This window comes from Triticum urartu, chromosome 2 (genome assembly GCF_003073215.2).
Source record: "Triticum urartu cultivar G1812 chromosome 2, Tu2.1, whole genome shotgun sequence".
Taxonomy (NCBI): domain Eukaryota; kingdom Viridiplantae; phylum Streptophyta; class Magnoliopsida; order Poales; family Poaceae; genus Triticum; species Triticum urartu.
The window spans coordinates 582530167-582544478 of record NC_053023.1 but is presented as its reverse complement, the minus strand read 5'-3'; the positions used below and the strand labels follow the sequence as shown (position 1 = coordinate 582544478).

Genomic DNA, 14312 nt, shown 5'->3' with positions numbered 1-14312 from the left:
CATTTTACTGACTAATCAAACACATCCCTAGGATAGTTCTGAAACCACACAAATCTATATATCTAGTATATACCAAAACAAAAGGACTCAAAAAGAACCAACTAATCTCAACCATCAAACTATGTCAATTCAATCCCTAAAAAAAAATCTAACGACCTAAACTGCTCAAATGATGAACACTCAACATATTTAGTACTACCAAATATTAACATCAGCGTAAACAACGGAGCATCATAATTAATATATCATTAATATTCATCCTAATATCAGTATGCAATTAATATCCTACCTAATATCAGTATGCAATTAATACCATGCCTAGTATCAGTACACATTTTATCCGGTACATGTTACTAGCAAGCACTGGTTTTACGCCCCAAAAGTCGCCGGTTTTCCGCAAAGAAGGGCAGTTTTGAAAAGAAAACGCTGCCTACGGTCGCACAGTGCGAACGGCTCCAACATATAACCCCCAAATGGATCGAGAAGATCCCCAAACTAAAAGGGAAAAAACTTCTTTATTCCCCACATCCACTCGTAGCGGGAAGAGGAGAGACAGGAGCTCCCCCAACACTCGCTCAGAAGCAGCAGCTCCAGCTTCCCCCAGGGAGCCAAAATATTCGCGCCAATTGGGAGGCATGGGCGCCAACGGGCACCCGCCGCCCGCCAGCGCCGCCGCCCAGAACGGGTCCCACTCTAGCGGCGGCGGCGGCGGAGGAGGAGGAGGTGGGGGCGGGGGAGGGGGAGCAAACCCTAGCTCCGGCGGCACGGCGGCGGCGCTCCGGCACGACCCGGGCCTGTCCCGGGAGTGGACGCCGGAGGAGCAGGCCATCCTCGACGAGCTGCTCGTCAAGTGAGTTGCTGGGCTACGCGGGTTTTGGGATTTCGTCAATTTGGACGAGGTGGAGGGTTTGAGTTCTTACTTCGGACGTCTGTGGCTATAATTCGTCGATAACTTTGAGAATTAAGTAGGTTCATTAGCATGTAGTGGAGATTACAAGTTGCTACCGCCTCCTTCTGGGTTCAGATTAATCAATCTTGCCCCCTCAGGTTGACATGTGAATATGCTTCTTCTTGAAATGTTAGTGCTATTTGGACATGTGAATAATGTTCTCAGAATATATATTATCCACCCTTTCTTCTCTGTCCATATAGATATGCTTTATTCTGCAACACGGTATATTATGCCAATTATTCGGTACCCATATAATGCGGTAAAGCACCTATGCACAAGGCACCTAGTCGCCTTGTTGTCATCAAAATGACAGCAGAATCAAGATTGCAGTTGGGCATAAAAAGTAGTACTCACTGTTTTAACAACAATTTGAGGGCTCTATGAATTCGCTAACTTTGTGCACCATAGTTTTTGCGCCTCACAGCTCCATTGATGTTCCTTGATATTTGCTCTCAGGTATGCATCTGATGCGCCTGTTATTCGGTATGCAAAAATAGCCATGAAGTTGCCAGAGAAAACAGTTCGAGATGTGGCTTTGCGGTGTAGATGGATGAGTGTGAGTAATATAGACTTGGAATGCACCTTTTGCATTTCTGTTATCATGGTACCCAGTCTCTTACTGGGTTTCAGCAATGATCTGATGCTATGCATTCAACCTGCAGAAAAAGGAGAGTGGTAAAAGAAAGAAAGAGGACCACAGCTCATCAAAGAAAAGCAAGGACAAAAAGGTTTGCCAATTTCCCTTTTTCCTCAATTTTTATGACTGGTATAATGCAACTAAAGAAATCAATGCTGTAACAAGTTGGGAAATGCCAGCATTTGGTTGCACATAGTTTGGCAAGTTTGAGTGGTTCCTCCAGATCGACTAACTTTTTGTAGGTTTGTTTCCCAAAGGAAGAAATCAAGAAATCTGCTCTAAAACTCGAGCATATTATTCTACTAGTATTTCTTTGATATTCGATTATGCGTTGGAATTTTTCTGCTAAAACTTTCATCGATGACTATGCACTGCAGATGCATATGTGAACTTCATGTGGTTACATTGAAATATCCATTTTATAAACGCAAGGATCTATGCTCCTTTCACGTATTAACAGAGTATGAGGCAGAACATTTTTCTGAACTTGAATGAAACTTAGTGTCCAGTATTTAGCTTGTTAGACCATCTCCAATGTTGCGTTGGTTCGAAGTAGAAAGGGTTACAATTGGAATCATTGAGATTTTTCCGTCCAGTGCATAACATCAATGTTTGGGAGTTACCTTCAGAACTAAAGAAAACGGTAACAAAACGGAATCTAGGCATGTTTTCTTCCCCCTCTGGTTCCTTCTCTCCTCATCCAAACTTAACGGGACACCATCCAAATCCACCGCAAGCGATGGCAAATCGCTCTGCTAGCCCAAAAATGAAATCTCGATGCTAGCCACCGGTGGCCATACATACTATTCCTTCCTTCAATTAAGGTTCATAATGTTTTAATTCGTAAACCTATCTTCCGCTGTCACCAACAATGGCAAGAGAATAGCAGTGGCAGCAATGTTGATGGGAAAGGCAAGCGAATAGCAGCATACAGGATAGCAGCAGCGCTGACAGGTGACAGGGAGTACTAGTATTGTTTTGTAAAGAAACTCGACCAACCAACACTAGCCATTGGTGCATTTTTTAAGAAGAAAGGTGAACACCAACCCAGCGGAGGCTGAGCCTTGAGCACGGGTCGGCGGGCTGTGAGCATTTCAGCCTGCTCTAGCTAGCCAACTGGTCGACGCAAGTTCTCACTAGTATTTTTCATTATTTATTGTCTTGGGATCTAACCAACAAGTTGGTTCGACTTCAAGCTTTCCTGCTTTGAAATGCCTGCTCCATTGTATGAAACTATGAAACCAACTCATTACTCGCTTCAAATCGCTTTCCTGCAACACTGGAGATGGTCTTAGACCACAAACTCATGCTTGAAGATACATCATATTTTTATGGAACTTGTTTTGTTTTGTACAAATATAGGCTGGCCTTTGCTCTATTGATTTTCAACCCAAACATCCCATAATATGTTTTTTGACTTCCTTTAAGGGCAGTAGCTCATCAAAATAAGTTCTAAATATTGTTTTACACTCCCTCTGTCCATGTATATAAGCCCCCCTTGAATGTGACCCTAATTTTGACTATGAATTCGAGCCTAACTTTTATAGCCTATAACTCATATTTTGTTAGTCAAACTTAGGCTCAAAATTCGAGGGGGACTTATATATTTGGACGGGGGGAGTAGTACTAATCTTTCTGCTCCATTATTTCATGGCGGTGTGGCTGCCCACCCAAGTCTGTCAGGGGGACTGCATCAGAGCAGTAGCCATTCCTAGGTCCTGCTGAGGACTGCGGCATTGCTGGCACCATAGTTACACAAGTGGATGAATTAGATTCATACTTTCTTTTCTTAATATTATTTACTGTTGGGGTCTCCCCTACAGTTTTCAGTTAAAAAAGATTCATACTTTCATGTTAGGAACTTAGACATAAGGTATGCTGGTCAGTTAAGTGCATTTTTATGTTTGGATAGATGGATTGTATCTTTGGTATACATTAGATCTTGTTTTGTGGCCAGCTATATAAGTACAACACAGTTATCCTGTCACAAAGCAAGCAATAAGCAAAAGCTTTTCCACTTTGGCAAAAAGCCACAAAAGCTCCTAAATAGGGGCTTTTTGCTTCGGCTTTTGGCTTATGAATCAATATTGTTATATGATGGTATAAGCCAAAAGCCGAAGCAAAAAGCACCTATTTAGGAGTTTTTTTTGGCTATTTTGCCAAAGTGGAAAAGCTGCAAAAGCAGAAGCAGAAGCGCAAACAAACAGGGCCTTAGTCTTTTCATTCTCCACTGCCCTTCTGCTGGTGCCCCATTCACCTCAACCAGGTCGCAAGGCCCTTACCCAAGCTCACACATGGCAGCTGTACACGATTATGTAGCTAATGCGCCTCATTTAGATTTGAATAAACTTGTATCTGACAGCCGCTCACTGCTGCAGGAGAAGGTTGCAGATTCTTCATCGAAACCACCTGTTCATATAGCTGGAAGGCCGAGTGTTCCGCCATACTCCCTTCCAGCACTTCCCATTGATGATGACGAAATTTCATCCAAAGGTAACTCATATTGATGTTCGCTGAATTATTTCAGTTGACTATCTAGTTTGGTCCTTGTTTTTATTTGCTGCAATGTAGGACTGTATGTGTTGCATGAAGTGAAAGAAATAACCTGCTTATATGATGCAGGACTGGTTCTGCTGATATGCAATAAATGTTTTCATATCGTTGATTCCAACATCATATTAGCGATCAACTGACATGTTTATATTCTTAAGAAAATCATTATGATACACGCATCTTGGTTATACTATACAATTAACACCACTTTGATTCAGTTTTGGAACCAGCTCAGTTCAATAGAAATGCAGTTCCCTATGCCTTTGGTATCTAATATCCTGTGTCGGAGAATTTGATCAGTTGTTATAATCTTGGTCACATATTTCTCATATCTTAGATACAGATCCATCCATTGAACAAAAATGTGATCCTTCATATGCCGGTGAGAATTGTGCGGTTATCGCTCTCAAATGATTCTTGTATGGCTTGGATGCCTGGAATTAGAATTATTTGGTGAAGTACTGGAGTTGTGTTTCTAGATTCAGTTCCACTGCAGCTTGCTTTGTTTATTTCTTCTTGATAGTGGGTGTCAGGGCAATAACCTGGTTAAGGACACTAGCAAACACAACTTTTTGTGCATGTGAACTAGGTGACATGTAGTCTATAGTCACATGGGTCTTGGCATCTCTGTGCATTTCGAAATGTTAAGTCAAAAACTATTTTGAGAATAGTCATACATGCTTATTGCTCACATTATCCTTCTGAATAATGTTTTTTTATGTTCAAGAGTGATTTATCTCCCAGTTTTTAAATATCATGACTATTGTCATTGATGGCCTAGACTCCAAGTTGCTCATTTCCTCATTTTTATTTCCTTTCTGTAGCAATTGGAGGTCCAACAGGAGAACTCCTTGAAACTAACGCCCAGGTTTTAAGTCAAATTTCAACAAACCTTGGCACCATGCAGGTATCATTTTAAAACTTCAAGACTATTTTGGTGATGATTTATGCACACTTGCAAATGAAGACTGTTTTTCTTACTTGAATTCTTTCATCTCCAGATACAGGATAACATCTCTCTGCTGTGCCAAACTCGAGATAACATACTCAGGGTGTTGAAAGAGTATGATTTCCTTTCCTTGCCTTATACTGTATTTTATATTCTTAAATTTTCGAAATGATGATGACATCAGTTTAAGGCTTTTGTTATTAAGTATTGATCCGGTAACATACTCAAAGTGTTAAAAGAGTATGCTTTCATTCCCTTGTTTTTTTCCCCGTATATTCTTAAATTTTGAAAATGATGAATCCATGACATCAGTTCAAGCCTTTTTTTGTTATTTATTACTGTATTGATCAGTATCCTTTTTAGACACTTTTATCAGTAGGCAGAGAGTAATTTCTATTACACAAGGAAAGGATAAATTTTGTCTTTAGGACTATCATTTCTTCCGACATTAGCACATCATATATGTGTGTTCACAGTAGATGAATGTCTTGTGTGGATTCATCTGCTAGCCAATTTTACTTTTTTTGGCGAAACATCTGCTAGTCAGTGTTACTACTATTGCTACAAGAAACTTATAGGCCTATAAGGTCAGTTTCTTGCGGCATGAGAAATTCAAGAAAACCAATATCCGTCCGCTTAATCAAATCCAGTTTAGGAGCTCGTCTTTTTTTTTCATTGTAAAAAGTGACCGGATGCTCGTACCCGTCAAGATGCCAATGCTTCATCATATCTAATCGACCTTTAATTTGCGTAAAGTTTTTTGTCTCCAAATTGTTAAGGATTCTAAGATTCAAATCATCATTCCTTTTTCCTTTCAAGAAAAAGCATGATGGCTGAGTTTCATTCATAGAGGAATCGAGCTGAGTTATAATTTGCACGCGACATGCTTGCAGGATGAATGATGCCCCAGAGATCATGAAGCAGATGCCACCACTACCCGTGAAGATAAACGAGGAGCTTGTCAACTCCATACTCCCCAGGCCAACTGTACCTATGCAGTAGTGATAGTGAATGGAATGTGTTTTCCATAGTCTGAAGAGCCCCTTAGATAGGCAGCAAAAATAATACTCCTAAGAAAAATGCCAGCCTTGGCCCTAGTTTGTTCGTTTTAGATCCTTCCTCATATCATATATGTATCTGCAGATGTTGATCTTCCAACTGTTACTCAAATTAGGGGGTTGGAACATGTACAGGGCTTACCAGGGGTTGCTTTTACTGCAGTTGTGAGTTTAACTCTGGCATTCTTTGTAGTGTAATAGCCTAATGTGAATGTGATGGAATATGTGAGTTGGCCTTAGTTTGAGTTCTGTGCAGTCTTTCCTTAAATTTAAGTGGTATACTTGCCTTCGTTACATCGCAGTAGGAAGTTGAGCTCTCTTTTGGTTGATGTCTAATTTGCTACGCCTTGGTTGTGGTACCTGAGAGGAATGAAATATGTACCGAGTGATTAAAAGACCATATTGGTCCTCGCAAAGAAATTGCTAGAGCTTTATATGCTTTCTTGGCCAGTTACTTGCTCAAAGGAATGTTAGAAAGGGCACAATTTAGCGAAAAATGATTAACAGACCATATCTGTTCTTCTGAACTCAAGCTCAAGTGGACAATCAATTCGGCTCTGGGGAGCATTTGCTTCCGCTCGCAATTTTTTTTTGTAAATGTAAAATAAAGCGAAAAATTAAATATGTACATATTCTCGTCTAAATGTTATCTGTAAACATTTAGGTGGAATGCCAAAGCATTTCTATGTGTGCAAAAAATGCAAATTGGCTGACAAATATTTGGCCTTTCTTGACTACTTAGCTTTGTTTTTTCGTTGAGAAAATTACTGTTTGGTTTCATATAAAAATTATCATGCACGCTTTGACACTAACGTGAATGTGCAAAAAAAAAACAGTTTTTCAATTTGTTTGTTATATCTTTTGAATTTATTGTTCACCGCCGAAGCAAGTGCTCCCTAGAGCCAAAACTGCCATGCTTGAACTCAAGGCTAAATTTAGTCAACTACGTAATCTTTCACTAATTCTTTCTTTTTTTGCTCTAAAGGTAAAGTAAAATAACATTTCAACCGCCAACATTGCTTGCTGGACAAATTGACGGACGTGCAGAGGAGGTCATGCATCGTAAACCCCAGGACTTGGTCGGAGACTTGCGAAGGTTCCTATCAAGCAATATCACATCGCTCCTAGCGATTGAGCAATACCCATCAACATACCTGACTATGGGGTAAGCATGTGATTTGCCTTTCTGGAACTAGACCAAAGAGCCGACATGAAATCTCATATAGGCCACGGTGGGAACCTCCAGACATGCCCCATGCCAAAATTGAACATTGATGGAGCTTTTTTGTGAAGAAAGACGATGATGAAGGCTAGAATGATTTTGGGTGATCATCTAGGAGCGGTATCTTTGCTGCAACACGAGTGATCTTCCATTGTTGTGATTCCCACGAGGCTGGGATGACAACCATGGATGAAGGGCTTCGACTTGCACTCCATTGATTAGATTTGCCATTGATTGTAGAAATGGACTATGCTACAGATGGTGCAACCCAAGAAGGTGGATCGGTTGAGGTATGTTTATCGTGTTCGTGCGATCAGATGGATTCTGGCTCAAGAAAGGAATGTTAGTCTAGCTAGGACACATGAACGTGGCGAGCCATACCCTTGGTTCTTTGGGTCACTCGCGACAACGCACTGCCTGCTATTTCGTTATTCCCCCATGAAGATAGCTAGCATAGTTTACTCGCTATACGTGATCAATAAAAGTTCCTCTCTTGTAAAAAAAAATGTATTCAAAAGGAGAATAATTTAGCACATATAAAAGTCATTCAACTTCCAAACTCAACAGAAGGCCTCTCAAAAGTGTCGAGATTGGGCCTGTTTGGGATTGCTCCGCTTCACCAAAATTAGTTTCGCTCCACTAAATTCACTTTGGAGCAGTTTCATTCAGAAGTTGTAGCACTATCAAAAAGAATGTTTAGCTTCCATCTAGCTCTAGCTTCAAAAATGATAAATTTGGTGAAAAGGATCTATTTGATTGGTCGAGGGGGGAGAAACGAAAGGGTATTCACTTACTGGTGGCAGTGGTGGGTAATTTCCACCCAACTCCAGCTTCTAGAGTTTTTTGGAGCACCCCCTGAAGAGCTTCATAAAAAACTGAGCTGTGCCCCAAGTTCTAGTTTTTTTGTGGAGCGGCATATTGTGGAGCTACCTCGTTTGGCTTGTGTTTTCTGAAGCGGAGCTGAATTTCAAGGATCAGAGGAGTCCCAAATAGGCTCGTACCATCTTTTCTTAGGGCCTATTTGTTTCAAGTTTAGGCATCATATTCTTGTAGAAAATCAGAAGGTGTTTGCGGCGAGGGGTTGAAAGGTGTCACTGCCATAATCATAGAGCTACCTCCCGGAGCACCACGAGAGACCACATTTGCGTGAGTAACATTTGTAGGAACAACACTAGACGACGGTTGGTTGGATGGGTTCCCGGAGTGATCGGAGGTGTCCATGGCATCATCCTTCTCCTTCGCACCGTCCTTATCGTCCGCATCATCACCCTCGCGTCTCCAAATGAACGGTACAAAATCTGGATCAGGAACATAACCTGCCGCTCTCTCCTGAACCTGAATGCATAGCCCTTGAGCTTAACCAGTACATCTGTAGCAAGAAAAGGCCCAACATCGTCCTTATCCTTCTTCAAAATTCGAGTATTCGTCATAGCCACCAGAATACGGACCACCCCACGTCGTCGCAGACTAAAGAGGTCGACATCCAGGGTCTTGCCCATCAAGGTGCCAACAACCCATAGACCCCAAAAATGGCGCACAGTATGGGGAACTCTGTCAACATGGAGCCAAATCTGCTGAAGCTCGAGCTTATGTGGGATGTCCTGTGACTTTCATGCGGATACGGTCATCTGAGCATTAACCGACAGCACATCCTCAAAAGACGGGAAACTGACTATATAGGCGTCTGACCCAGCTGAATAGCTTCCCATTTCCATTGAGTATGTATCGGGCATCTCCTGGCAATCTGAGTCCCAACCACGCTAGCAGGTACCATCAGACCGCTAACCCGCACATGAGCGATCGATGTCTGGGTCGGCGCCAAGTGATTTTTAACCACCCAATCTGGCAACTAGGCGAAGTAAATCTCCTCCGCCCCCACTCTCAAAACAAAAGTCGTGGGCTTCGGGAGTTTAAGAACTGGGCACTGCAGCGTTGGATGGGCTATCTTGTCACATATATAACAATAATGTTGTACCGTGCAGTCCTTCGCTGAATGCGTATCAATTGCACACTTCCAACAACGAACCCCTTTCTTAGTCTTGGTCTTCGTACACTAGGATCCACCTGCACATCGGTCATGGAATCTACAGACGGTGGGGCAGCTATCCCCTGTGGCATCTGTGGTACCTGTGGATGTGGCTGCAACTTGAACTGATGGTAATGCACCTGTTGATATGCCTGCATGTGCTGTTGTGGTATCGGTTGAGGCGGAAGTTGTTGTTGTCCTAGAACGTTGTGAGGAGGAAAGTGATAACCCTGCTGAATAGCACCAGCGGTAAACTGTTGTTGTTGCGGCTTCTTCTTCTTTTTACGTTTCTGTGCCGGCTAAGCCACGCCCCCCCGGGATGGAATTGCGGGGGAGCGGTCACCCCCGATGGTGGTGGAGCCCCATACATAGGAACCGACCCTCCGGCGACGGCCGGACCGTAGGGTGAGTTGTACTGCCCAGGGTGACCATAAGCAGAGGGCTGGCTTCCACCATGGATGTAAGGCGACGCCGGTCCACGCTGCTGCTGCATGGGGGAATGGCTGGTGAACCCCTATGTCGGAGCCTGAGGGCGAGATGAAGAGGCAGTTGCCCCCGCAAATAGAGGGCCATGAGGAACCTGTTGGGGAACGTAGTAATTTCAAAAAAATTCCTACGCACACGCAGGATCATGGTGATGCATAGCAACGAGAGGGGAGAGTGTTTTCTACGTACCCTCGTAGACCGTTTGCGCAAGCGTTATATCAACGCGGTTGATGTAGTCATACGTATTCACGATCCGACCGATCCAAGTACCGAAAGCACGGCACCTCCGAGTTCTGCACACGTTCAACTCGGTGACGTCCTCGCCTTCTCGATCCAGCAAGAGAGGCGAAGTAGTAGATGAGTTCCGGCAGCACGACGACATGGTGACGGTGTTGGTGAAGAACAATCTCCGCAGGGCTTCGCCTAAGCACTACGAAAACTATGACAGAGGATAAACTAGAGGGGACGGGGTTGCCGGCACACGGCTTGGTGTTTCTTGATGTGTCTTGGGTGCTAGCCCTGCCCCTCTATTTATATGTTGAGCCTTGGGGTCGAAACTTGGAGTAAAAGCCTCCACAAAGTCGGTTTCACCCGAAAGGCAAGAGTCCTTCTCGGACTCCAGGGCGAGACGCCAGGGTTCCCGGCGTCTGGACCCAGACGCCAGGGACCCTGGCGTCTGCCCCCTGGACTCCGCAAAACTTCCTTTTGCGCTTTCCAAAATCCTCGTGGGCTTTCCCTTTGGCCCAGATAAAGTGTTCTCGTGCCCAAACATTTCGGGAAACATCCGGAACCCCTTCCGGTGAATTTAGGAACCCTTACGGAGATCAAACACTACTATCCACATATCAATCTTTACTTCCGGACCATTCCGGAGTTCCTCGTCATATCCGTGATCTCATCCGAAACTCCGAACAACATTCGGTCACTGTTGGGGATATTACCACTGGGCGTAAACCGGCCTATCTGGGCCGGATTAACTTCATCAGTAGTTAAGCATGTTAAAGCCCATGAAGATAGATGAGGGCTCAAGACCCATAATCGGCTGAGCCTGTAGCCGTAAACCGGCGTCAATATGTAACTTGTATTGTAAGTAAGGAATAAGTAGAGACCAAACCGGACACATCTATGAGCCGGTGTTGGGACTCTGTAAACCGACGGGCGTCACCCATGTATATAAGGGGATGACCCGGCGGCGGTTCAAGGACAACAGACAACAACTCGAGACATAGGCGAAGCTTATTTGCTCCCTAATCATCAAAACACCCATCAATTCCATCACAACTAGACGTAGGCTTTTACCTTCATTGAAGGGGCCGAACTAGTATAAACTCTCTTGCGTCCTTGTGTCCGCTTTAACCCCTTCAAGCTAACCCGTAGCGATGGCTCCACGACTAAGTCCTTTCTCTAGGACATCTGCCGTGACAAAACCATGACAGTTGGCGCCCACCGTGGGGCCATCGCACGATGGTTTCTGGTTCTTGGAGGGCCACTTTGAAGGACTCGAGGGCTACGCTGTAGGCCGGATGACTAAGAGTCGTCGCGGCAAACTCTACATCGACGACGCAGGCTGGGGCCCCGAGGCCGGCTCAATTGAGTACGGGTATCGGGTCCCCTTTGGTAGCATTCACGTTTTCATTGGCAAGATCGGTGAACCGGGCCCTGAGCCGGACATCTGCACCGACCTCGTCGAGACGGCTCAACGTGCGCGATCCACCCGGGTTAAACCGGCCATGAAGCGTGCCTTCATGGGAATGATCCATGGAGGGAGTTATGAGGACAGATCGGAGCTTCGCGGGGCGACTGCCGTTCGTTCCGGTGACGAATCTTCGGCCGGAGAAACCGAATCTCTTTATCAGCTACATGATGGCCGGATTGAGAGTTGTTCCGATGGCGACAGTATTCCGGACCCCTCTGATCTGCCTAACCAGGTTGGAATATTCATGATCGGAACACAAGCAGCGCTTCACTCTTCGACAGCCGCGGCAACGATCTCCGGTTCAGCAGCGGCAACGGCTGCCGGGGCAGGAGGCCCTGTGCGCCCGCCGGCTCAGGTTCTATCAGAACTATTTGATGCGTTGGCTATGCTTATGGCGGAAGTTAATCCGCCAGATCAGGACGTTCACAACACGGAGATTGCAAAGGTAAATGAACAAATCGCCCAGGCCAAGACGGATCTAGCAGCTGAGGATACCAGGATGGCCGCAGAGCGGGCCGCTTTAGACGCACAGGCCTACAGGCTGATGTTGGACCAGAGTGCGTCGCAGGAAGTCATGAGGAGGAAGCACCGATCCCGCTTACCTCCGGTTTTCGAGGCTAGAGACCTTTTTAACACTCCAGGGCCAAGAGCCAGCAATCCGCTGGAGGGGAACCGGGCAGAAGCCCCTGGGACCGGTGCGCCGGTTCAACCCCGTCAGATGGACTCACCTCGTCCAAACACCGTTATACCTCAAGATGCTTTAACACCTCCGGGTCACTACTCCAACCCAATGGACAATCTTGTTGCCGCTGCTGCATGACTGGAGGCCATTCCAATTGAAGGTGACTCGCCGCAGGCAGTAGAGACGCGACGGGTCAAGGAACTTCTGAGGACAGCTTTGGCCCAACAGGAAGCGTACTCTACAGCCGCGACCGGATCCACTTGACCCCCCGTCCAAGCCGGAGCTATAGCAGACATATGGATGAGCCAGCAGTGTCGAGTAATGAATGACGTGGAGCGCCCCGTGGCAACAACCCGACGGGTGGTGCTGATGACGCTCAGGAAGTGGTGAACCGGGCCCGAGCGCGCAGGGAGGCTGAGTTAGCCGCACAGCATCAGGCTCGGCAGCTCACGCCGGTTCGTCCAACCATCTCGATCGAACCTGGTGTTACTTCTAGTTCTTTGGGGGTGCCTTGCCTCCCCGCTTTACGCAACGTGCGCCTGCCCAAGGATTTCAAAGGCCCACGCAAAGTACCAAATTACACGGTGGATCAACCTCCAGAGACATGGGTAGAGAGCTATGAGATGGCCATGGAGATGCTGGATGTGGATGACACGGCATGTGCGGAATACTTCACCATGATGCTTGAAGGAACGGCCTGTACTTGGTTAAAAAGCCTTCCCGCTAATTCTATCAGTTCATGGGCCCAATTACGAGCCCGGTTTATCAACAATTTCAAGGATACCTGTAAATAGCCTATGTCGATAGTGGACTTAGCTGCATGCGTCCAGGAGGAAGGAGAATCAACGACTCATTGGGTGCGCCGGGTTTCACAAGTGTTGCACTCCTCAGATCGCATCAACGCTGACATCGCAGTATTAACCCTAGAAGGCAACTGTCGGTTTGGGCCCTGAAGTTGAAATTGGGACGGATGAAGCGTCATTGCACCGACATGGGGACCCTCATGGCCGCTTTGGTAAAATATGCTGATTCTGATAGTACCAAGGATCCCGAATCTGATGATGACAAGACACGGAAGGGGAAGAAGAACAGCAGCTCCAAAGGTCAGCAGCATCACTGGGTAGGCAATGGCGGAGGAGGCAAGCGTAAAGCGGATGGTAACATGGATTTTGTGGCTAATACCAACGCACAGGACAATGGCCAGCGACGCAAGGGTAGGCCGAAAAATCGTAGTGGAGCGCCCAACCCTAACCCAAACCGCCTGAACTATCTGCTAAGCCAGCCCTGCCCAAGACATGGGACGAAGGAGGAGCCAGCAAACCACCTTTGGAAGGATTGTTTTATTATGCAGGAGTTCAAGAATTCTAATAATTTTCGGTATGATCACGGATCTGGTGGTGGCTCAGGGTCCCGGCCGGGTTACGGTGGAGGAAGTTCCGGTTCAGGATTTAATGGTAATCCGGGCGGACATAACGGTCAGAATAGTCAGAACAACCAGGGTAGTTACAACCAACAGCAGCAACAGTCAGGTTACCAGAGCAACCCAAAGCAGTTGAGTAGTGGGCAGTACCATGTCTTTACCACTAGCTTGGACAAGCGAGACCGGAAGGTTCAGAGACGGGCAGTCAACTCTGTTGAACCGGCCACACCCCGTTATCTACGTTGGTCTGAACAGCCAATCATATGGAGCAGAGAGGATCACCCGCCCCAGATCGATAATCCGGGTCAGTTGGCTCTGGTGGTGGCGCCTCAGGTGGGAGGTTATAAGTTCACCAAGGTGCTCATGGATGGAGGGAGCAGCATTAACATCCTGTACTATGAAACCTTCCGTCGTATGGGACTAACAGATAAGAATCTCAAGCCGTCCAATACAGTATTCCATGGTGTAGTGCCTGGCAGATTAGCATATCCCGTTGGTAAGATAGCTCTTGAAGTGTCCTTTGGAGATGATCATGATTCCAGGTCGGAGACATTGACGTTTGAAGTGGTGAAAATCCAAAGTCCATATCATGCCCTGTTTGGGCGACCGGCATACGCCAAGTTTATGGCTC

General features: G+C 45.8%; 1 protein-coding gene across 1 annotated transcript; it reads left to right on the top strand.

Moving 5' to 3' along the window:
• Window positions 1-487: 487 nt before the first annotated feature.
• LOC125538930 (homeobox protein Hox-B3-like) lies at window positions 488-6388 on the top strand. Its single transcript, XM_048702243.1, has 7 exons — window positions 488-850; window positions 1409-1508; window positions 1615-1680; window positions 3968-4082; window positions 4967-5049; window positions 5144-5205; window positions 5985-6388. The coding sequence occupies exons 1-7, from the start codon at window positions 636-638 to the stop codon at window positions 6091-6093; spliced, it is 750 nt and encodes a 249-aa protein (XP_048558200.1). The 5' UTR covers window positions 488-635; the 3' UTR covers window positions 6094-6388.
• Window positions 6389-14312: the final 7924 nt, after the last annotated feature.